The following is a 23638-nucleotide window of genomic DNA, read 5'->3' as shown; positions in this document are numbered from 1 at the left end:
GGTACCAGCACCTCCCTCAAATGTTCAATCAGGTTGGGATCTGGGGTGTTTGGAGGTCAGGTTGATGCCTTGAGCTCTTTGTCCTGCTCCTTGGGTCATGCCTGAGCAGTTTCTGTGGTCTGGCATGGTGCATTGTCTTGCTGGGGGGCCACTTCCATCGATAGGTGTTGTTCCCAGTGTTTGGGTAGGTGGAGTATGTCAAGAAGCATCCACATGAATGCCAAGACACAAGGTTTCCCAGCAGAACAATACACTGTAACAAGATGATCAATGTTATTCACTTGCTTTTATTTTATCTTATGTCAAAATACAATGTCATCATTATTTTCATATTTTTTTTAAATAAACTTTATTGAGTAACAAATAATTACAACAATAAGGTACGTCCATCATATCATCAAAGTAAATGGTCATGGAACTGAGAAGAGAAAAAAAGGGGATAAAAAGACGTATTTTCAATGTTGTATCACTCATAACTTGTATCTTTATTTATTTATTTATTTATTTTCTGTTAAGTATTTTATTTTAATTGTTTTTATTTATTTATATTTTTTCCTTTATTTCGGCTATTATTTTTCATTATTATTAGTAGCAGTTGTCGTAGTATCAGTACAACACGTCAGAGTCATTCTCTTTCTCTATTGGCTAGAATATTTAGATACAGAATTCTGATTGGCTGTCGGTGTGAGGTGAAAGGTTAACTTGTTATGTAGCCACCTAGCCGGAGAGGGGTGTGTTATCTGCTATCAGCTAATCTTTATAACACCGGTTTTCATTTCAGGTTAATAAGTGACACTCGGTAATACACTTAACGTGCACACAGACGCTGTCGCTTATTTGTTTGACTTATTCGATACATTTTTTGCGAGTGCTTTGAGCGCAGACGACGTGCACATGCTAACGTTAGCTGTGTAGCTACCTAGCTAACCAGCTATCATTAGCTAAGGTAGTGACAAGTGTTCTTCCTGATGACTTGTGGTATCAAAAGCTGACCTTGTAGGCACAGTCAGCCGCAGGACGGTGTAAATGTGTTCTGTCAGAGCTATGGCATCAACCAGGCTCCTGCGTTTGTTAAACGCGAAAGCAGCAGCCTCGACCAAAACATTAGCCAGGGCAGGGTGGAGTGTGTGCTTCAGGAGAAATGTCTGTAGTTCACCTTCAAGACTGCAGAGCTGTATGTCAGCCTGGGTCATTGATCAGTATGGTACTAATGAGGTTCTGAAGTACACTGAAGAAATCCCCATGCCCATTGTCAGCTCTCCCAGTGAGGTGATGATTAAAGTCCATGCTGCCAGTCTCAACCCTCTTGATGTGTCTATGAGGGGTAAGTGTTGGGCTCATACTCAGCAGAGGCATTGTGATCAACACAGCCACATAAGTGAGTCATAACCTTTTGGCTTTCTCCATTTGCAGGTGGTTATGGAGCTAAACTGCTTAAATTAAGAAGGGATCCACTGTCTGTGATGGGCAGTGACAATGATAGTGAGTTTCCTCTGATCCTGGGTCGTGATGTGTCTGGTGTGGTGGTGGACTGTGGATCTGAGGTGACCCATGTTGTTCCAGGAGATGAGGTAGGAGCTGCACTGCACACTTGTCTTTAACATGCTGTAACACTGAACAACTGTACCAGTAATTTGATTTTACAGTGTTGTTACACAGTGTCCACTGTGCACATGAAGCCGAAATGTGAATGGCTAAAAACCTGAGTGTAACACACATGATTTATTCATGTTTTACTAATATTATCGTGTTATTTTTGTCTTGATTATGACAATTAATATGAAAGTACCGTTGTCAGTACAGCTTACATTAGTAATCCACCTAAACATTTACATGTCTCTGTCAAGACACTTTTACCTTTAATGCAGAAATACACAGATTCAGGATGCTGCTTCACTTTCAGTCTAGGGTTGGGTGATCTATAAAAAAATGATAAAAAAAACAAAAACATAACACACAATATTTTGGGAACCCCAAATATCACTAATGCAACAGATACTGAAATTGCATTTATTTTGGGGTGCAGGTTTGCTGTTTGCTGTCCCTAATTTTTTTATGTTGGAAAATCAAGGGCAAAGAATTGGTTGCCAGTCTCAAAATGGTTGCCAAAGCAACCTGGCAACTGTCACTGATGAGTCCTGTTTAGAAGTGTGAATCACAGTCAGGAAAAAGTAAGAAGTCCCTGAATACTATTATACAAGGCCGTCAAACCTTGAATTAATTCAAGTTTCGGTCCAGTCATGCTCCACTTTCAGTCTAGGGTCGGGTGATCTATAAAAAAAAAAAAAAGATAATAAAAAAACCCAAAACAAAACACACAATATTTTTGACTAAATACTAGGGGTGGGAGAAAAAATAGATACAGCATAGTATTGCAATATTTTTGTGGGGCCATATTGTATCATCACACAGTGCCAAGTATTGATTTTTTAATATATAAATTATTAATATTACAAACTCAAATTAAACTTGAAGTAGTCTACTAGAATAATATCATCAATTGCTTTTTCAGTCCACTAGATACATTTGGCTGCTGCAAAAATTGGCTGAAGTGAGATGAACAAACTGAAAACTTTATCTTTTTAGTTAAAACAGATGTCAACAAAGTTTTCCTTTGGGGACATCATTTACAATTGAAAAAAGGTAATAAATCATAATATGTATAATAGTATATCACATATACTATATATCACATATACTCAGCATATTGCAACATATTTAAAATGACGTTAATATAAAAATAACACTATCAAGACTCAAGTATTGTGATAATATCATACCGTGGATCCTTTTCTAAATACCTCTTGATACTGCAACAATATTGAAGCATTAACTGTTGGTGCTTGTACAAATTATTTACACAGTAACACATTTTTAATTGTTTTGTAGTTGTAAATTCTTGTCTGGGACAAAGCTGTGTTTCAGCACCGGGCAAGTTAAGAAGTTAAAAAATGAAAGCAGATGAAAATCCTTCATAAATTATATTTATGTCACACATTTAAATGCTTTAAAAATAATAATGTTTCACACGAGAAACAGAATTAGTGTGTTGATAAGTAACAGTTTTAAGGGTTTTTCTGGCAGGAAATAATTTGACCCAATTCGTACGGATGGTTGTAAGATGACCAGACAGGAATGCCCTTTTAGTGGTCAGCACACTAAGTACCCATGAAATCAAGGTTCCTTATCACATTGATACAAAAGCCATGTACATATCTATTATTGCCATAAAACAATCTAGGTCATTGATGTGCAGCACTGCCTACAATGGTCTAAAACAGTGGTTCCCAACCTCGAGTCCTGACCCATGATGTGTCTCTAATTTTTGCTTTTTCTTGTGGGAAAAAAAATCATAAATCTACCTCTCCTGGACTTTAAAATGAATAAGCATATGTAACAGTAACAGATGGAAAAAAAAAAATCATTGGTCGTCTTGGTCACATAACTCATAGACATAATGGAACCAGTGATGAGAAGTTATAAGTAGAAAAGGTTGGTAACCACTGATCCAACACACCCAAAGATCATAGAGAAGTAGCTACAATAGTATAAATGTTAAGTCAAAACCATTGACAATAAACAAATGTGTATTGTTTCATGGAATTTATTATCATTTTGTCAATTCCAGTAACTCCATAGTCAAGTCATCTGCAGACATATTTTCTCAGAAAAAAAGATTATTCTCTTTCTGCTTGGTCATCACATGAATAATAATCTGAGAACTCTGCTGCTCTGCCTCCTACATATTCACATTACTGTCTTCCTGCAGATACAAATGTGATTATGCAAATCCAACCTAAAGTGAATGTGATTAAATTATAGGACAGTACAGCAGTAAAAGTTTCCACTTACAGTATTCTAGTAATCTTGTTCCATCAGTTTAAAACTGTCTTTGGAAAAAGGATGATAAGAACGGGAACTGCTGACTGAGAGCTTAATAGCCGATTAATAAGATTCAGAGATGGAGAGTAGGCGGTTAAATGGAGTCGTGTTCAGCATGTGAAATGTCATATTTGTGTTCCAGGTGTGGGCTGCCGTTCCCCCATGGAAACAAGGCAGCCTGGCAGAATTTGTGACTCTCACAGAGTATGAGGTGAGCCACAAAGCCAGCTCGGTTATGAATGACTGATTTTGCTCATCAATTGACTGATACTATCGACTTTCAGGTCAGTATGTTTTCAAACAAGTGGAAAGAGTTGATGTAGAGCCGTTGTACGATTTGTGAAAAAATGCTGAACAAAAGTTTGGAACAAGTGCACCCTGTTACGTAATCCTGCAGCGTATTAAAGATTACTGTGTTTGGTTGCTGGAGCCGCTGTGGCACCAATTACAGACAGACACTAATTGCCTTCTGTTTTCTGACTGTATTGTGCTTCATTTATTTAGCAGCTCAGAGCGAGCTGTGCTCACAGCGGCTCTGCTGACTGCACTGAGCTTTTACAATAAATTGATAAGTGAAGAGATTGTTGACATGTTGACATGAACTTTTGACACTGGCTGTTTGCTGTTGCAGGTTTCCCATAAGCCAAAATTATTGAGTCACACAGAGGCAGCATCCATCCCCTATGTGGCCAACACTGCTCTGTCTGCCCTGGTCAATGCAGGTGGTCTTTGCAGACACAACTCTTCAAATAAAAGGCAAGCGCCAGCGTGATCCTGGATAACCCTATACTGAACCCCTCCACCCCAAACATTAAAGGTCCAGTGAGTAGGATGTGGGAACATCTACAGGCAGAAATGCTATATAATATTCTAAGTATGTTTTCAGTAGATTATTATCACCTCAAAATAAGAATCAGTGTGTTTTTGTTGCCTTAGAATAATGTATAGGGATGCACCGAAATGAAAATTTGTGGCCGAAGCGGAAGCCGAAAAATATTAAACGCTTGGCTGAATACCGAATGCCGTTTTTTAGTTTTTCATTAGTTTTTGCAGATGAACCCCCTCCAGATTAGTGTTGTCACGGTACCAAAATTAGGACCCATGGTACGATACCTGTGAAAGTATCACGGTTCTGAGTAGTATCATGATACCACAGCGAAAATGAAGCAGATGTGCCTTTTGTCATTTATAAAAAGATAAATCACTTTTCTATAATAAGTGATTAACATAGGGGGGATCAAAATAAAATAAATAAATGAAATAAAAATCAACCAGCCCCCTGCTCCCCTGACAAGTTCCTTCATAAGTAAAGAACAGTCCCTAAAGTGTGGTGAGGTTTGTGGACCGTTACCTGCCACTGAAAGACTAAAAGAGAGAAATGTGAACGGCTCGTTTCTCCTCTGATACGCCACATACTGTGTGCCGCCATGGCTCGGCTGTTCAGGTACTTTTGGGCAGTCACGACAACAAGTTATTCACCTGGAGCCGGACTTCTCCGTCGCCGGTAAGCTGTTACCATGCGCCGCCGTATTTGACAGGAATATGTATTCCTGTTCGTGTCTGTGACCCCTGTTCAACCCACAACCGGTGGGGTTCGCTGTTTCATTTCTGCTGCTGGTTGAAATCTGTACTCACACAGCGTGCTGAATGATTTATTTTGCCCGCACAAAACTATTTTTATTCGCGAGTGCGGTGACGGATGGAGTAAAATATCGCCACACTGCCGACATTTTACTCCGTCCGTCACCGCACGCTGTTTGATTGCGTTATCAAAACACGCCGCTATTATTCGGCCATGCTTTTCACTTATTCCACCGAATACCGAATGTGTGTTTTTTTGCAATATTCGGCTGAATATATTCGGTTACCGAATATTCGCTGCATCCCTAATAATGTATCTACATACAGAGTGGGTCCTCTTCCACAGAGTCCACCATGTTATTCTATAGTAGCCCAGAACAAACAAACCAAACACTGGCTCTAGATAGGCGATTCATGTTTTCACATCGGCTGCTATGGTTCTCTAACACGCTTGGCACATGGGCAAAGTTTCAGTTCTACCACTAAATCCTAAACACTGGTCCTTTAATATACAAGGCTTACCACTGATTTTTAAAAGTGGTTGCCAGGCATCAGCTTTTGCTTACTAAATATGTTTTCCATTTTTACCTTCACCTTATATTTTGAGTAATGGAGATGTTATGCAGTTATATGTCAGCTTCATAATGACATAAAAGGCGGCATAGAAGAATGTTTGAAAGTTGTAGAGTGTGTTTTATCTGATCTGACCTTTACATTCAGACTCATCTGGTTCTTTGTTGTTTTGCACTTTTCACCCCACTGTCAAACAGTCTAACTGAATTTACTCCATCATTGTCCCAGAAACAGATGCCTGAGCACATGCAAGTAAACACACCTACACACATGCAGCGTTGTTTGGTTTATAGCTGTTCAAATATCCAGGGTTCCCATGGTCATGGAAAACCTTGATAAGGTATACAATTCCACAGTCTTGTTTACCAGGCTTGGAAAAGTCCTGGAACTTTGTTGTGTGTAATGACATTAATTGTTTCAGTAATCTTCCATGGATAACCTCCCACATTCTCTGTCATATAACAGAGAATTTATTTTTTGTAGCAGTTGATGTAGCTCTTATATGAGCTAGTGTGTGATGTTTTGTTTACCATCACGTATGCTTCTTCATTTGCTCCCTGTGTTCCATCTCTCCCTCCATGTATGCCAGCTAGCTGGAATTATGTTTGAATAGAGTTTGGATCAGATATTTATTTATTTACTAATTTGGATCCCCATTAGTCAATACCAAGGCAGCAACTACTTTTCCTGGGGTCCAAACAAGCAAACATGACATCATAGTGTAAAACCACAAAACAATAATCCAAAAAACAAATAAAAGATAAACAGAACTGTATAGTACACTTATAACTGAATAACACCTGCTATTAAATTGTACTACATTTTTGAGATCGTGCAGTTGACGCTGGCAGCTTAGGGAGTTTAGTTGTCTCTCAGAGTGCCACTTCAGTTTCATTTTAAATGCGTCAACAGTAGAACATGGTAGTTGGGAGGCACAGAGCATTTTCTTTTTCAAATAAATTAATCAACGCGGCAGCTAAACTGTCTGCTGTCACTCCCCCACTCAGGGAGCGCTACTGCTCTGTGTCCGCAGACTGCCTAACATATTGAAAGTCTTGAAAGCCTTGAAAGTCATGGAAAAGTTTTGAAATTTTGTCCTTGAAACTTTGTGGGAACCCTGATTATCAGTAATGCAACCAAAATTAAAATTGTATTTATTTTGGGGTGCAGGTTTGCTGTTTGCCATCCCTATTTTTCTATGGTTGAAAATCAAAGGCAAAGAATTGGTTGCCAGTCTCAAAATGGTTGCCAAAGCAACCTGGCAACTGTCACTGATGAGTCCTGTTTAGAAGTGTGAATTGCAGTCCCTGAATACTTTTATAGAAAGCTGTCATACCTTGAGTTATTTCTTTAATTTCTTGAAGTTTCAGTCCAGTCATGCAGACCTATACTTTGAAAAGACTTTTTTTTCCCATCACACTCATTTCAGCGTTGAACCCTGATCTTCTGTTTCATTCTAATTGGCATCAAAGGGGTTTTAAAATCCTGCCTTTAACCCGAAGCCTGTAAAAATGTAACCTGACATGTAATCTAATGGAACCTTCACTCCCCTGCGGGTGTAATAGCTTCCCATCCCGCGAATCCCCTTTTACCCCCCGAGGCTTCCACTTCTTGTAGTAGCTTCACTTTAATGAGTCACACTGTAATTGAATGACCCTCTGGTTGCTGTTTTTTTCCCCTCCCTAGAGTTTTGATCACTGGAGGATCCGGAGGAGTTGGAACATTCTCCATTCAGGTAAGTTTATTCCATCTGCTGTACTGTGTATGTTTGTCACTTGGAGTGTAAAGCCACTTACTGTGTTTGTGTGTGTATTTGTGTTTTCTTCCTCTGTGTGCTGCCAGTTATTGAAGGCTTGGGGAGCCCACGTAACTGTTACCTGCTCTCAGAACGCCGAAGGCCTTGTTAGAGGACTGGGGGCCGACGAGGTGGTGGACTACACAGCGGGAGATGCGCCCGAGCAGCTAGAAATGATGGAGAAGTGAGTGTTGTTGCTGCGGGAATTGTCTGTTTTAGAAGTAAGCAGGCTATTAAATCATACAGCACATTACGTGTAAAGTGTTGACACCGTATTGTTTTAATTTAAAAGCGCAGATGAAAGCAGAATGTTCTTTACTCACCCGGCTAATGAAGAATCATTAGAGTCTGTGCCGGTCCGACAAAGGTGCTAATGAAAAGGAATCATCCAGGACTGCGAGAATTGTGTGTGCTCCTTCCCTTTAAACGCCCCTCAGATGTGGTAAACATCTTCTTGTCAGCATGGCACAACTGCTCACTGACTCGCTTTCTAGTTTCCATGGAAACCAGGGCTCAAGGCCTGAGTGGACGCTGGTTTCACCCCTCTTTCCCCCTCCGCAACTAAACTGGTAAAGGAAACGGTTATCTTTCCCGAGCATTCCCTTTTAAAATCAGGGTTTAGCAACATGTAGGACGCTGACCTGCGGTGATAAAACACGTAATGCTGTCGTAATTGCTCACCTGCTATGAAGTGTGTGCATGTTTTCCAGTATTTTAAACCCTTTGAGTTTGACAGAGTTGTGTTTGCACCCTCAGGTTTGATGTGATTTTAGACAATGTGGGCGGGGAGACGGAGGAGTGGGCGGTGGGCCTGCTGAAGCCCTGGTCTGGAGCGAAGTACATCACACTGGTAACACCTTTACTCCTCAACACCGATTCCATGGGCCTGCTGGATGGGGTGTTTCACGCTGGACTCACCCTGCAAAGCAAGGCCATGCAGGTATTTTAACACTGAATCAAACATAGATGATGTGAAGGATTATTCTGCTGTTTCATGGTCTGACATGCAGATCCACTCGCCTCATAAACAACCCTTATTGTCCTGTTGTTTGTCTTATAAACTGCTTTGCGGCTGGTATTTCTCGTGCAGCCATTAGCGTGGGTGTGGACCACAGGTGCTCCCCAACTGAAATGAAATACTTAATCCTCAGCGGCATGGAAAGACAACACTGAAATGGGTGTACACCTGTTCCAGCCTATCTACGTTTATGTTTTACTTCTATTCGGTTAATCAGATCAATCACAGTTCAGTGGAAATTGGGAAGGAGAAATCGTGTTACAACTTGACTTTGCTTCACATTGTCTCTTTGCAAGGGTTTATGCTTGAGCTGTAGAAATACACCCTGCAGTGTGTAATAAATCTGACTGTGTGTGGGTGAGGGGGAAGTTTGAAGAGTTTGAAGCCTTGCGTGTGTGTGAGCCTCGTGTTATTGCATGCAGGTCCCGTCCCTCCAGCTGCTCTGTCAGTGGAGTGCATGTGTAATGAGGGTAGTGGGTGAATAGTAGAGGACAGGGTGGAGCTGCTCAGGGGACTGAGTCAAGTTGTCCCGGGCGGTGGTGACAGCACGGCTGGCAGCGTTGGAGTTGAATATGTGTGTGTGTGGGTGTTAGTCTCGATGCGATGTGTGTGTGTGCATGTGTTTGCTGCTGAACCAGCAGTATTTGGTGTTTGTGCAGATTGTAGCCGGCTATCTCCCCCCGGCAAATACCAGTGTTTGTGTGTTTCTTGCCAAGCCTCCGGGCCCCTTTGTCCGCGGTCGCAGCCAGCTGGTCAGTTTGGCGGGGCTCAGCTGCAGCAGTCACACCCTCGCTGCCCAGCTCTGGACAGAACGTCCTTTTCATCTGGGGAAATCACAGCGCAACTGAGCCCTCTAGTGTTCAACTGACTGATCAGGAACAATCTGTCACAATCTGTCTTTATTTTTTTTGTTCTTCTCAGGGAAGCAGGGATAATTTTACCAAAGGCTAAAGAGGTGTGGCAGTGTCACGCCACAAAATGTGATATGATCAAATATCAAGTGTTGAATTTCAAGATTAGTACACAGCAGTTTCTCCTTTCCTCATTGTGTTTTAAAAGCTTTCTGATGCAGCTTTATTGGGACTTGGCATTTCTCCCTGTAACATGATTAAATTAGGGAAAAAAGGACCTGTTTTTTAGTGGATGGATCACATGTATAGGAATAAGTAAATGGTTGCCGTAAAAGATGGTAGAGTCATCATTATTAAATGTTCGGTCTCAGGCAGAAAAGCTCGGAAACTTTTCTGTACCTCCCATAAGTAACTGGTCTGTCAACAAATTTGTAATGATCAGTTTTCTTCCGTGTAATCCATGCTGTTACTTCTCAGTCGTAGTATGGTGTTACAGTCACTGTGGTGATGGAGTGCCTCCAGCATACTTTCTCTGTGTTCTGGTTTTTGTCTTGGTTGTTTTTTGTAATTCAAAGTACTCTGATTTTGATTTTACTTCAAGTAGTGTGCTCGTGGGGTTTTTTGTAAGTATGTTAAAACTCTTAATCTTTATGCAAACATCGAAATCAAGTAAGGACTCAAGGGCTCAGATAAAAAAATTGGATGTGGATCACAATGATCCACGTTTGCTATGTAGAATTGAATAATCCATCCATCTCACATCTCTCTTCTGTGCCGGTTTTTCAAACTAGCATTTGATTGTATCCCCCTGATCCAGATGCAGACTTTTCAATATTACTTAATCCGGATAACGACAGCTCTAAATGGGACTTTATATGACAATGTAGGCTACTAGTTATGTAAAGAACAAGAGGTGGAAGCACCAGTGTGGGGTCACTTTAAGTGTTTTAATTCAAAGAGACAGGAAACAGCGTGGGTGGTGCAGTTGTTAGAAATTAAGTTTGACTGTGTCATTGTAATTAATTCATTTTCTGTAACTGCTTATCCTGTTGGGGGTCGCAGGAGGTCTCTTTCATCTGACATTGGGCGAGAGGCAGGGTACACCCTGGACAGGTCACCAGACTATCACAGGGCTGACACATAGAGACAGACAACCATTCACACTCACATTCACACCTACGGGCAATTTAGAGTCACCAATTAACCCGCATGTCTTTGGACTGTGGGAGGAAGCCGGAGTACTCAGAGAAAACCCTGAACTTTGAACCCCCCCACCCTGGTTTTCTTCCAGGAACCATCTTGCTGTGAGGCGACTGCGAATGCTAAACACTGCATCACCGCGCTGCCATATTTTTGTAACTAATAAAAAGTGATAAATAAGAGTTAAAATTAAAGAATATTTGTTTGATATTGACAGCTGTTTGGGGATTATTTTATTTAAAGGCTTAATGGGTAGCCTAATGTCTACTTCATCACTGTAATGAATATTTAAATCAAGTTAAAATATAATAAATGTATATATATTTGACCAATTTTAAAGTTTTCATATATTTTGCACCTGAAATCCACACTTACGCTGGGATCAGGGTTATCCACATTTTTGGTTCGTGTGTCTCAATCCTACTTAAAAGGTTAAAAACACATACTGAAGGTTGGATCCAAATCAAAGCTGGTTTATATGATCTAATCCAATTTCAGAATCCTTTTTATTTTCTTTTGCACAACCCGTTTTCAGGGTTTGATCCAATCCGCTGAAATAGGATCGGATTACTTCTGAACAACTGGGCCTGGGGGACGTTTATGTGCTGACTTCCTGATATTTCCATACCCAGGTCATGACTCGTGTACGTCATACGCAGAGAGGTGCATACCTGTCTGATTTCTAATTTTTCCTTCCTCTCTGTTTGCCTCTTAGAACATTATATCAAGTGGAGTCTTCTATCGGTGGGGGTTTTACACTCCAGATGGACCTGCCCTGGATGAGGTCAGCAGGCTGGTGGATGCAGTGAAGGTACTGTGCTGCCTCATTACTGATGTACATGCTGGCATACTTTTCACCCAGAATCACTTATACTGAGAGAGTGGGGTGACGGAAATCCTCTCATTTGCACACTAATCACAGCCTGAGAGTGAAATTCATGCAGGAGCGGAGATCATACAGCAAATTATATATGAACATACCAGGGATTCCACACATGCCTGTATTCAAGGCTCCCCTGTGGCTTTGTGAAGGAGTGAGCAACGCATTCCCCGCTGCACCGGTTGGTCGGCGGTGTGTACGCTTGGCTTCTGGGCGATTGAGTCAGGCGCCAGGAGACGGTGAATGGATTTTTAAACAGTGCTGAGCAGCCATTCGCAAAAGCGTGTGGGACCTCTGTCCTTTTGTCCCGGGGCTTACAGCGAGCGGCACACTCAGACCAGTGGCGGGAAGCTGCGGACACACACACACAGCCACAAAACACACACATGCACGCTTCTCTCCGCACGTCCTATTCTCAGGCAGAAGTGTGGACGGTTTCCAGTGTGACGCCACCGCGCTCCCCATTCATTGTTAACGACAAGAGATGCTGACCAGAATAACAAGCCCGGCTGCTGGTGTTGTGGGACTAGCGCAGGATTGTCCAGCCTCATCACATTCTGAACCCCGCCCTCACTTTTTCACATTTTGTGGCTGTGAAAGCAGAGATGATGTAGCATTAGGAGCTTGTGGATATTTGCTTGTCTAATTTGATTGAATATAATTACTATAATTTCCTGGTGCCTTGTAAGACAGAACAGAAAACAGTCTGAAACCAGTAGTATCAGAAAAGCTGATTACTCTGAGCACTTAATGTGAGGCGTCTATCCCGTCAGTATGATTTTCAAAGAATATGTTGTCACCAAAAAGTCTGTGTAATTGACCCAGTCGTCAAACTGTCAACACTAATTCTGCCGTCTAATAAAACAGTCCTCCCATCCGTTTCCCAAACCCATTAAAACAAAAGCCGGTGCCTAATACAATTCATCCCATGTCTAATAATGCTGAAGGTTTAAATCTGATCTCTTAATTGTTTCCTGACTTACTCCCCCGATTGATTTTAAGCTTGTATTCATGATATTTTTTTCTGCCGGTTCACTGCAGATTCTGCCAGTAGTGGAGGCCCAGTTTCCGTTTACCCAGGTGCCCCAGGCTTTTCAGAAGTTGGAGCAGGGCCACGCCAGAGGGAAGACAGTCGTCAGGGTGGATGACGAGGACGACAGACAGGCCGAAAAGCTGGTGCAGAGCAGTCGCACGGAGACCGCAGAGTCTGAGCAAGACGTGCAAGAGACGGCCAAGCAAAACTAAGAGACAGTGGAGGGAATTCAGCTCCTGTGTTTCTTCTCACCTTTACAAGGCTGCTCTGACAGCAGAAGACTGTATAATTGAATGGGAGCAGAGGTGCTGCCGTTGCGCAGCAGACTACAAGCGTGACCTGAGACTGTAATGGGAGCATGCCAAAGACTGTTGTTAAATCTTACACCTTCCTGTGCTGTCTTGAAGTTTTCACAAGGTGTTGAGTTATGCCGCGTTCCTGTCATGGAGAGGCTGTTATAATTACCAGCTGTGGACTAATAAATACTATTCAGGGCAGCATCCAGCAGGTATTACCAGGCTCTCTGTGGCCTTATGATTGCTGCAATCTATCAACATGGAGTCAAATAATAAAAAAATGTCTGATACAAGTCTGATGCAGCCTACAGTGAGAGAGCTGAGCAAAAGTTAAAAGTCCAGTGTGTAAGATTTACTGGAATATATGGTGGAAATGGAATCTAATAGGTGTTTTCTATAGTGTAAAGTCACCTGAAAATAACCACCTTGTTTCTACAGCAGGCCAGAACGGACATGAGGACGTTTTTGTGTCGGCCACCATAGCTAGAAGCCTGTCTGCGATGAGAGCATCGTAAAAAAACAGATTTTCAAAATGTGAATCTGCACTATTACCCATTTTTACTGGTTTAAATCCCTAGTATCAAGCTGTCGGAGTAAGCATGGAGCCCACACTGTAACTAACTGCACTCCCTGAAGACATATTATATTTTTGTAAAAATGAAAGAGTGATTCCAGAGAGAAGCAGACAGAGGGGTCTACAGTCTGTGTTTGAAGGATATATCCAGGATGTCAAACTGACTCAGCAGCAACAACAGGTTAAAAAGACAAAGATAGTTAGAAGCTAAAGCCAAACTATAGGCTACAGATCACAGTGTAAAGGTGAACCACCACATCACTGCTGATCGCCACACAAGACAATGAATATAAAGGGAAACTTTGCTTATATTGAACCAGCTGTGTGGCATCGCAGTGTGTGCAGATGAACGGTGCCGACGGTAGCGCCCGGACCTCTGCCACTGTAAGGGTGGGGATCTCCAGGGGAAGTCAAACAACGTTCATCACGAGGACACAGAGCTGGTTCAGTATCAGCAAAGTTTCCCTGCTTCCCTTCACTGGTTCCTGTACAGCAGGGTCGGTCTTTGTTTCACTGTTACAATCAATTATTAAAAAGCAAAAGCAGCATGTGTACACATTCAGTAGGCTATATCTTCAGTAGCTAGCTAGCTAACCCTACACTTTCCGGGGTTTGATTTTGGTTTTGGAACAGGGAAGAAACGTATATCTTTTTCCAATCTCTCCAGGTAACGAGTATCATTAATACATGACGTGCCCCAGGCACAACATTTAGCTCCAAATCCACAAAACCAGCCTGAAAATGAAGGAAATCTGAGTCAGTGGAGCACAGCTGTGTTGTGGTTGGACTCTGGTCTGAGCCGGACGGATGCAATACTATGATTGGTCAGTCTGCGTCCATGGGCGAGACTTAGCAAAGGGTCAATTCGGCTCCTAGTAACTACATCCTGAATGCCTGGTTCTTAACTTATCAGAGTAAAATGTGGGCACACATTAACAGCTGCTGGGCTAGCAGCTTGTCTCCGACAAGCCAGTTTACCAGTTTAAATCACTGGTTTGTTTGTTTTGGAGAGGAAGCAACTTCTGTAGATAATTCGGCTCCTGGTACAATCCTCCTGAACAACCAGGTGAAGCTTCAGCTCACTAGATACACTAAATCCCCTTAAATCTTACACACTGTTCCTTTAACCATTCAACATTTGGGGAAAAAACAAACACTGAAACTTTAAATTTGAAGCATTTTGCGTTCAGTCTGTACATAGCTGTAAACCAAGCGCAGCTCAACATGATGTATATTGTATTAAAGAAATTTATTGACAAAAATACTTTTATTCTGAAAACAATGAGTTTTGTGCGCATCAATTTGATTAAACAAAGAGAAAAAACGTGTCAAGAGAAACTGTATTTTTTGCATGCAGCTGGGAAAATAAAGCTTTATATATATATATATAACACAGTAAAGTGTTAACACTGTTTAAGTTAATTGACATCAGGCAAACAGATTTATTGTACGAAAAGACAAAAAATATAAGCCTTGGGATATATTGCTGGGTAAGTGTAAAATATGAAGCATCGAGTTCAGACTCGCTCTGGGCCGCAATACATTCTTATGGATTTATCCACAGCTCTCCGCGCTGACCTCCTCATTGGAAATCATTGTAGCCCTTCTGCAGCAGAGGTTGAGCATCTCCAATGATGTACCTCGCCCTTGAGCATTCGTACTGCAGCTGCATAAGAGCCTCCGGCAGAGCTGCTCTTCTGATAATAATATTAGGAGTCCAGTTCAGCAGCAGTTCACGGTTTTCATATAATCTCCACGTCCCACCTTTGTTGCAGTTTATGAGGATCAAGTGTTTGTAGGATGACGTGGTTTTTGTCGTAGTGAAGGCCCCCTGAAACAGACACGAGATGTTTTCTTGTTAATTCATTTTTTAAATATAATCCTGGGTGATAAAGTGTTATTCTTTTGAATGGTTGTTTAATTTACTGCAGCTGGGATGAGTCCATGTTCCATAATATACATACTTTATTATATTAAATACAGATAAATGACAGCCATATGATTGCTTGGATAGTGAGGCATTTGTCTTTGGTCTGCTTACATAATACTGTTAACAGTATTTAGTGTTATTTTCATACTTGTAATTCAAAATACAAAAATTTTAACTATTTAAAATACAAGAAGAAGGCATGAAGGTGCAATAATATGTTCCAGGGAATGTGCACAGAGTCACGGTGTTATGATTTAGTCCACAAGGTGTCACTAATTGACAGTGATGCAAACACAGTCCCCAGACAGACACCCAGTTCTATAGTTTTACAGTGCTGCTGGTAATACTGACTTGTGACTGACTTATGTGTGTGAGCTGCATCCGAACTAACTGTAGCTGTGTAACTGGGAGCATAAACGTAATTTATAATAAACCAATGACATCAGAATATTTCAAATCATTGTTGGCATATTCTTTAATATCAACATAAAGTTTCCAGAAGTCTGGAACAATCGGATCCCCAAAGTCTTCTGTATAGATCATTACTGCTGTGTGTCAAAAGTTACACGTCATGCTGCATGTGGATGTCTCACCTTTGACGTCCAGGACTAGATCAGGGGTGGGGGTGTACCGGATAAAGCCCTCGGGGGTGATGCTCCACAGGTGGATTTCGCTGTCTAGCTCTGGGATGAGACCCACGCGGCTTCCTGGTATTGTCACACTGCCGCTGGGACACAGGCAGCACTCCTCAAGCAGCTAGAGACACAAGGAGAGGAGTGTTCAACATTCAAACTACATGTCTGTTATTTAATTGTGACACTTTACATGGCAATAGATGGAATCAGTGGACCAGTGTGTGGTATGATAGGGGAGGTTTGTACTTGAAAAACTCTCAGCAATAGAAGATTGACTGAGGTAATGTAGTATACAGGTCTCATTCATTCCTGTTGGGGGCCACAGGAGGCTGGAGCCTATCCCAGCTGACAATGGGTAAGAGACGGGGTACACCCTGGACAGGTCACCAGACTATCACAGGGCTGACACATAGAGACAGACAACCATTCACACTCACATTCACACCTACGGGGAATTTAGAGTCACCAATTAACCTGCATGTCTTTGGACTGTGGGAGGAAGCTGGAGAACCTGGAGAAAACCCACGCTGACACAGGGAGAACATGCAAACTCTGCATTGAAGGGCTCCCAAACCCTGGCTTTCGAACCACCCACTCTTGCTGTGAGGAGACAATGCTAACCGCCAGTATCCAGATCTGTTGCACTAAAACCCATTTTCACTCTCCAAGTCCTTTGATTGCCCTGCTTTGGATCTGGCCCTCATTCTGATTACATCTTGGAATTCATTCTGACTTGATTAAACCTGTCTGGCCTGCAGTATTACACCACAGTATAATGGTGGTGCTGGTACCTGGCAGTGGAGATGTCCATTCTGGTAGAACCAGATCTGCTCGAACCCGTCGGTCTCCTCCATTTCTTGGATCCGCATCAGCTTGACATCATCCAAATCACCGGTCACTGACATCATGAGCCCCGTCTGTCTGTTCCTTAAACGGAAATGCACTTGCTTCTGCTCAGAAAACACACACACACACACACACACACACACACACACACAAGGCCAAACACACACAGTCAGTGCCGTTATGCCATATTCTAAACACAGTTTGCTAAATTCAGCTCCACACAGAACAATCTTGACTTACTCGACTTCAAGGTGAGTCATTGTGAAAGTAAGAAATCATGGTCTCAACCATACAATTACATTCTGCCTCAATAAGTACATCAGCTGTTACAAAGGCCTGAACTATAACAATTATACACTTAGTTACACTAAGTAGGCTGTTGAAATGGCAAGAACACTTCACCTGCAAAAAGCCCATTTGTATATCACCCCTAATGTTAACTTTAATTCATGAAAAAAGCTGTTTTCCCACATGCCTGCACACTTAATGGAGAATCTAAAACAGGCACTCTTGATGAAATGAAGTCATCAGGGACCGCGTTAAACACCAGCAAAACTACATCAAAACATCTGTTTACAAGCTCTCGCGCAGCTCCTGCAGTGTAATCCCAGCCTCATTTATCCAGTCATACTCTCGGTGCTTCCCAAACACATGCGTTTTAGCTAAAACGTTACAACACAAAACACTTATGCCTCCAGGTAGCTGCGGCATGCCTGAGCACGTACGTGTGTATGAGCTTGAGCACAGTTCAAACACACACATATGCCCAGGCACACTGGTGTGTTTCAAATCATGATGTTGCAGTGAATATGCATGTGTTTGGGAAGCACTGAGCATACAGCTGGAGAAATGAGACCTAAATTATGCTGCTTGAGTTGTATGAGAGTAAACAGATGTTTTAAAATAGTTTAGATGCTGTTAAACGCGGACCTCTTTGACTCCAATTCATGAGGAATGTTTGCTGTTTTTTTTTTTCCCTCGATTCCTTGTTTAATGTGGGGACCATTTTGCAAGTGACGTATTCTTTTAATGAATACTATTTGAAGAGGAAATTACTGACATGTTTTTTTTAACTTGTTTCAGTTGCTATTTTCAATCAAGTCAACCTGACCCAGCTGTTAACTGTAATAACTGACGGTAGCTAAAGCTAGGTCCGATGTACATGTACAAAACAATTATATTTCCTAACAGAGATGCTCTGTTTCCTGCCCAGAGACTACAGATGCAAATGAGCTTGTAGCTAACTCTAGGTGTCATGATCCTGGGTTTTGTTAACATTACGTTATCTTGTGGACTTTGTTTTGGAGTTCTCTGTTTGTGTTCTTCCTTGCTTTATGTCATTCATTCCTGTTAAATCTGTTTCCTGTTTTATTTTGTAGATTCTCTCCTCATGTGTCATGTCTGGTTTTACTTCCTGTCTTCCTTCAGTCTCATTAGTCCTTCCCTGTTCCCTCCACACCTGTTCTGTATTAGTCTAGTTCGCTCCACCCTAGTGTTCCCCTCCACACCCTTGTTGTTAGTCAATCCCCATTTCCCTCCTTTTGCCTGTGTCCACCTACTCCAGCTGTGTCTAGTTCTTTTGTTTAGTTTTCTGTGTATATACCTGTGTGTCTCCCTTTGTTCCTTGTGCTCATCCCTGTGTTCTTGGTGTCATTCCCTGCTCCGTTTCCTGCCTGGTGTCTTGTGTTCTGTTTAGATTCTTCAATCTGAGTTCATCGAATTATCCCGGTTGGTTTTCAGTTAGTTTTGTCATTTGGACTTTTATTACCTGCCTGTTCTGGATGTTTTTCATCAGCTTTATTAAAGCTCGATTTTTCACACCTGCCTGCTGCTCTGCATTTGGGTCCTTACTGAACTGATCCCTGACAGTACGAACTCACAAGGAACAAAGGGAAACACACAGGTCTATATACACAGAAAACTATCCAAGACTGGCTGACAACAAGGGTGTTGTTTGAGTCCTAGTTTCCTATTATTTTGAGTCACTTTAATGCACCACCTGATCTGGCACATTGGGAACCTTTAATTAAAGGCAGGTGTGCTGAAGCCAGTGTGGAGCCTGGAAGACGCCACAGGGTTACAGTCTTTAACCACCATGTTTTTTGTTAATCTCAGTTTTCACTGTTTGATGAAGTCGTTGTTTTTTCCAAGGCCTGTTTATTTGGGGAACGTTTGGGGAGTTTTTTGAATGTGACAATGAAGACAATCAGTTCATAGTGTCATCTTGCAACTCACCACACATCCTGCAAATCAGTCAACTCTAAAACCAACCGAAGAACCTGGATCGTCAAACGGTGAGTAAAACTAAACCAAAGCCAGTGAGTTCAATTCATCATATTTCTTACAGTGGCGTCTGCAGACGGCTATTTTTGAACTTATTTGGAGGCCGCATAGGTGTGGTTGGGAACACTAGGGTGGAGTGAAATAGACTAATACAAAACAGGTGTAAAAGACTCTGGGAACAGGGAAGGACTAATGAGACAGGTGTGACAGAAAACAGGCACAAAGACAGGAAGTAAACCCAGACATGACACATGAGGAAAGAATCTACAAAATAAAAGAGGAAAACAGATTAAACATGAATGAATACCAAAACAAGGAAGGACACAAACCGAAAACCGACATCACAACCTAAATTCAACCAAATATAAACATCTAAGGATGTTGGTGGCCAGCTGGGAAGTTTTCTCATGTCAAGGACCCCTTGATTAATTAACACTAGGTCACATATGCTCATTGGATAAGATTACTCTTCAGGGACCAGTTGCACAAAACACCTTAAGTTTTCTCCTTAAGTGTGACCCTTAAGGTTTAATTTCTCCTTAGCCTAGGGACTTACGCAGTTGCACAAAATCCCTTGAGAGGTTTCCTTATTTAAGGAAAAACGTTAACTCATTTACTGTGTTAAAAGAGATTTTACAGTAGTGAAAGTGTCCGTGGAGATTATTTGTTTGCTTGGGCTCAAGTTGGCTTATAGTTAGATAGTGAATAAAATGACAAGAAGAAAAGAAGACAAGAAAACCACATTGGTCAGAGAAGGGAAACAGAAAATGATTGTGGGAAGGAATTGTGAAGAAAATGTCTATCTCAGTCAAATCTTTAGTGTAAAATCAAAAGTGCATCCATCAATCTCCTGGTCGTATAACCTTTTTCTCGGGGTGACTTTTTTTTTCATGTATCACCATAAACTCAGTCATGTTGCACTTAAGTTAGAGTCAAAGGTACCTTAAGTGTTTTCTTCACCTTGCTTTGGTTGCTAAGGTCTTTTGTGCAACAGTCTAAGGACTCCTTTAGCGTAAGACCAAGACAAGGAGAAACCTTAACTACTGAAGTGAACATTTTAAGGAAACTTTAAGGATGTTTTGTGCAACTAATCTTATTTTGAAGAAACCTTAACTAGGACTTTAAGGAAAATCTTCACTGTGCTGTGCAAGCGGCCCCAGGATTCTTTAGCTGTCAAGTTGAGGAGATAAAAGCTGTGATCATAAAGTCGCTCTCATGGCTCATACACTGAGTTCACTTCGTAGTGAATAAACTACTGTAAAGACCTCAGACCTCTGGTTGGAACCGTTTTGCATAAAACTGAAAGCTTTGGGCTCATTGTTGAACACCAGGATATACCTGTATGAGAGGGCGGAGGGATCCAATTTTCTTCCAGCTGCTGAACTTGCGCCAGTCAAGCACCTCACCGGGTTTCAGCAAAATCTGAGCCCCCCGATAGTTGATTCCCTCATATAACACCCACCTGGTGATAAAGACAAGACAAAAACACAGTCACTATTTTGTTGTTTTATCAGTCTGCACAGATGAAAAAAAAATGCTTTCATGTGTTTCTTTTTCATTGCTCTTGCCCCCTTGTGAGGATGTTGGTTGCTGTTATCATTATTCCCCATCATGGCACCTAGATTTCAACCTGAGAGAACAGCCTGTTTTTTCCAGTCAGTTTCACTTGTTCTGATGCATTAAACCACGGCTATCTAAGTTGTCATCCCGGCAGGAACAAAGTCTTCTCTTGACTTGCAGCTGTATTTCTGAGCCCTCCCCTCCCCTTCATGCAGCACTGTGCCAAAGGTAATCTTCTAAAATGTGCCGAGCTTCACGACCGGCCAATTTCTCGGTGACACTAAATGTTGCGTTTAACTCGGGTCTCTCAATGGCACCGTTGTTTGGCTGATTGCCCGACTCTCCTGCAGCAGGAAAGTGCCACTGCAGAGACAGCTCTGGCTCACTGGGAGCCCTTTATTTCCTCAGCATTGGTTCACACCTACGGGCTGAATCTCGCACATCAGCAGTAGGTTTCCATCATCACTCCATCTGTCTGTGCTGTCATGCTTACGATGTGCTGAGGATGCACTCTGTGTCCAGTTAATTTGAATCTATGAAATACGTCTTAGCATACAGGCCAGAACTACCTACTACACAAAAGCATCTTTGCTTCCATAATAAATACTGACTTTGCAGGTGTAACAGTAACTTCTGCCAGCTGAAAAGAAAACAGAGACACCTATTCAGACAGATAACCTTGACTTGCTTCTTTTATAATCTCTTAATCCTTCTCCTTTGTACTTTGCTTTTTCTATTAAGATTTATCTTGTGAGATGTTGTTAAAGTGGTGGCACACTGCCTGGGAGTGGTTTGCCTTGAGCAAAAGTCCTAAGCTTAAAAAAATATCTGACCTGTCGACTTTTGAATTTCAAAGACATGAAAAAGAGATTAAAAACACAACAGATTCAATCGTAAAGAATCAACTGGGGCCAGTGAGTGACACATGAGTTAAAAAATGAAAGATATTCTGTTTTACTTGTTTCCAGCAGAAAAAAATGTCTCTGACAGCACAGTGAGTTCACCCCCCAGTAGAAACACGCACGCTGTAATGCATGAACCTGTCAGACTCACACCAAGAGGAGAACTTGGTGACGCTCCCACAGAACTTGTAACCACGCAGCGGTCGTGATGTACTCACATGCCTCCTTCCACGGCCACAGACTGGACCCTGCTGCAGCCTCCAGCCAGCTGAAGGTTGACCGATCCATCTGTCAGGACCACCCTCTTCCCCCGCAGATCACACCGCTCAAACAGAGTGATAGATGGCAGCGAAAACTCCTGTCGAGCGAGAGGTGAAAAAAGAGACACAAAGTACATGAAGGAATGGAGTAGGCGGAGAGCTGCAGGTCATGCAGGTTGATATTAAAGTTACTTTGAGGTTACCCTGGAAACAGACCACACTCGCATATTTGTGCTCCCTGGCATTTTTGCCCTCTGATACCTCTGCAACAGATGGACTCTCTTCTGAATCAAAAGTCATGTCATAGATCAGCATTAGTGACTCATTTAACATTTGCTTTTTATCCTTTGCCACGCGTCATCTTAAGTCAGGGAAGGAAAGTTGTGGGTCACCGGCACTATATAAGGTTTTATTAACATGAACATGTAATATGTATCGGTAAATTAGGTCTTTTCAGTAGTTTTCAAAAAAAACATGGGGTCTACAGTCTGTGTTTGAAGGATATATCCAGGATGTCAAACTGACTCAGCAGCAACAACAGGTTAAAAAGACAAAGATAGTTAGAAGCTAAAGCCGAACTATAGGCTACAGATCACAGTGTAAAAGTGAACCACCACATCACTGCTGATCGCCACACAAGACAATGAATATAAAGGGAAACTTTGCTGATACTGAACCAGCTGTGTGGCATCGCAGTGTGTGCAGATGAATGTTGCTGGGGGCAGGAATCTCCAGGGGAAGTCAAACACCGTTCATCTGCACACACTGCGATGACACACAGTTGGTTTAATATCAGCAAATTTTCCCTGCTTCCCTTCACTGGTTCCTGTACAGCAGGGTCGGTCTTTTTTTCACTGTAGCAGCGTGTGTATACCTTCAATAGGCTGTATCTTCAGTAGCTAGCTAGCTAACCCTACACTTTTCAGGGTCTGATTTTGGTTTTGGAACAGGGAAGAAACGTATATCTTTTTCCAGCCTCTCCAGGTAACGAATGTTATAGGAGTGCACAGCTAAATTGGTGTAGTAGCTTCTAATATTTAGCCTGGTTCCAGACCATAGACCCTGCCCACTCAACTGAGTAGGCTTGCATCTCTGGTCTGGCATACTGCAATGAATTTGCGTTTTATCTCGTCCAAACAATGGAAGGACCAATGAACGCCGGGGGTGGGGGCGGGTCTAGCGATTAGCCAATCAGCGCCACGCTGATGTCAAGCTGTACGCCGGTGGGTAACTGGTGAGGATAGCAACAATGGCGACCACTACAGATCCTACAGACCACATTAACGATGCTATCGAGGTATTTCGCCACTACTCTCTCTCACTAATGATGTCAGATTCCATCCCCCTTGTAAATCGCCTTCAATGGAAGCCATGTCAGACTGAAGGTTCTGGGAGCTTCAGTCTGAGACTCAGGCTATCAAATATTTTGAGTTTCTCTACCTTTAATACAGTCTGGCAGTCCACCAATCTAATCTTTGAACATTCAAGGGTCTTATGTGCAAAAATTGTCTCAGCTCAGGCAGACCACCCCTGAAAGTG

The 23638-nt window shown here is 42.0% G+C and overlaps 2 protein-coding genes across 3 annotated transcripts in view; one reads left to right on the top strand and one right to left on the bottom strand.

The window, feature by feature from the left end:
* Nucleotides 1–695: 695 nt before the first annotated feature.
* On the top strand, nt 696–22799 carry LOC125897001 (reticulon-4-interacting protein 1 homolog, mitochondrial-like). Of its 2 annotated transcripts, XR_007450370.1 has the most exons (10): nt 696–1324; nt 1414–1571; nt 4025–4093; nt 4514–4638; nt 7723–7771; nt 7879–8015; nt 8588–8771; nt 11616–11711; nt 12822–13864; nt 22641–22799. XR_007450370.1 is itself a non-coding variant. In XM_049590016.1 (9 exons), the coding sequence occupies exons 1-9, from the start codon at nt 1027–1029 to the stop codon at nt 13023–13025; spliced, it is 1320 nt and encodes a 439-aa protein (XP_049445973.1). In that variant the 5' UTR covers nt 710–1026; the 3' UTR covers nt 13026–13929. The 2 variants fall into 2 exon arrangements, 1 of the variants encoding a protein (XP_049445973.1); XM_049590016.1 differs by lacking the exon at nt 22641–22799 and having other exon boundaries at nt 710–1324; nt 12822–13929.
* Nucleotides 15046–23638, bottom strand: part of LOC125896996 (beta/gamma crystallin domain-containing protein 1-like) — a 40487-nt gene continuing 31894 nt past the window's right edge. Inside the window, exons 19-23 of the mRNA XM_049590006.1 lie at nt 22058–22197; nt 20716–20839; nt 17040–17198; nt 16207–16369; nt 15046–15514 (exon numbers count right to left, since the gene is read on the bottom strand). Coding sequence (XP_049445963.1) covers nt 15426–15514; nt 16207–16369; nt 17040–17198; nt 20716–20839; nt 22058–22197 — 675 coding nt within the window. The 3' untranslated portion in view covers nt 15046–15425. The remainder of the gene's footprint in view (nt 15515–16206; nt 16370–17039; nt 17199–20715; nt 20840–22057; nt 22198–23638) is intronic.

The sequence above is a fragment of the Epinephelus fuscoguttatus genome, linkage group LG11 (genome assembly GCF_011397635.1).
Source record: "Epinephelus fuscoguttatus linkage group LG11, E.fuscoguttatus.final_Chr_v1".
In the NCBI taxonomy this organism is placed as follows: domain Eukaryota; kingdom Metazoa; phylum Chordata; class Actinopteri; order Perciformes; family Serranidae; genus Epinephelus; species Epinephelus fuscoguttatus.
This window is presented reverse-complemented; position numbering and strand designations above follow the sequence as displayed.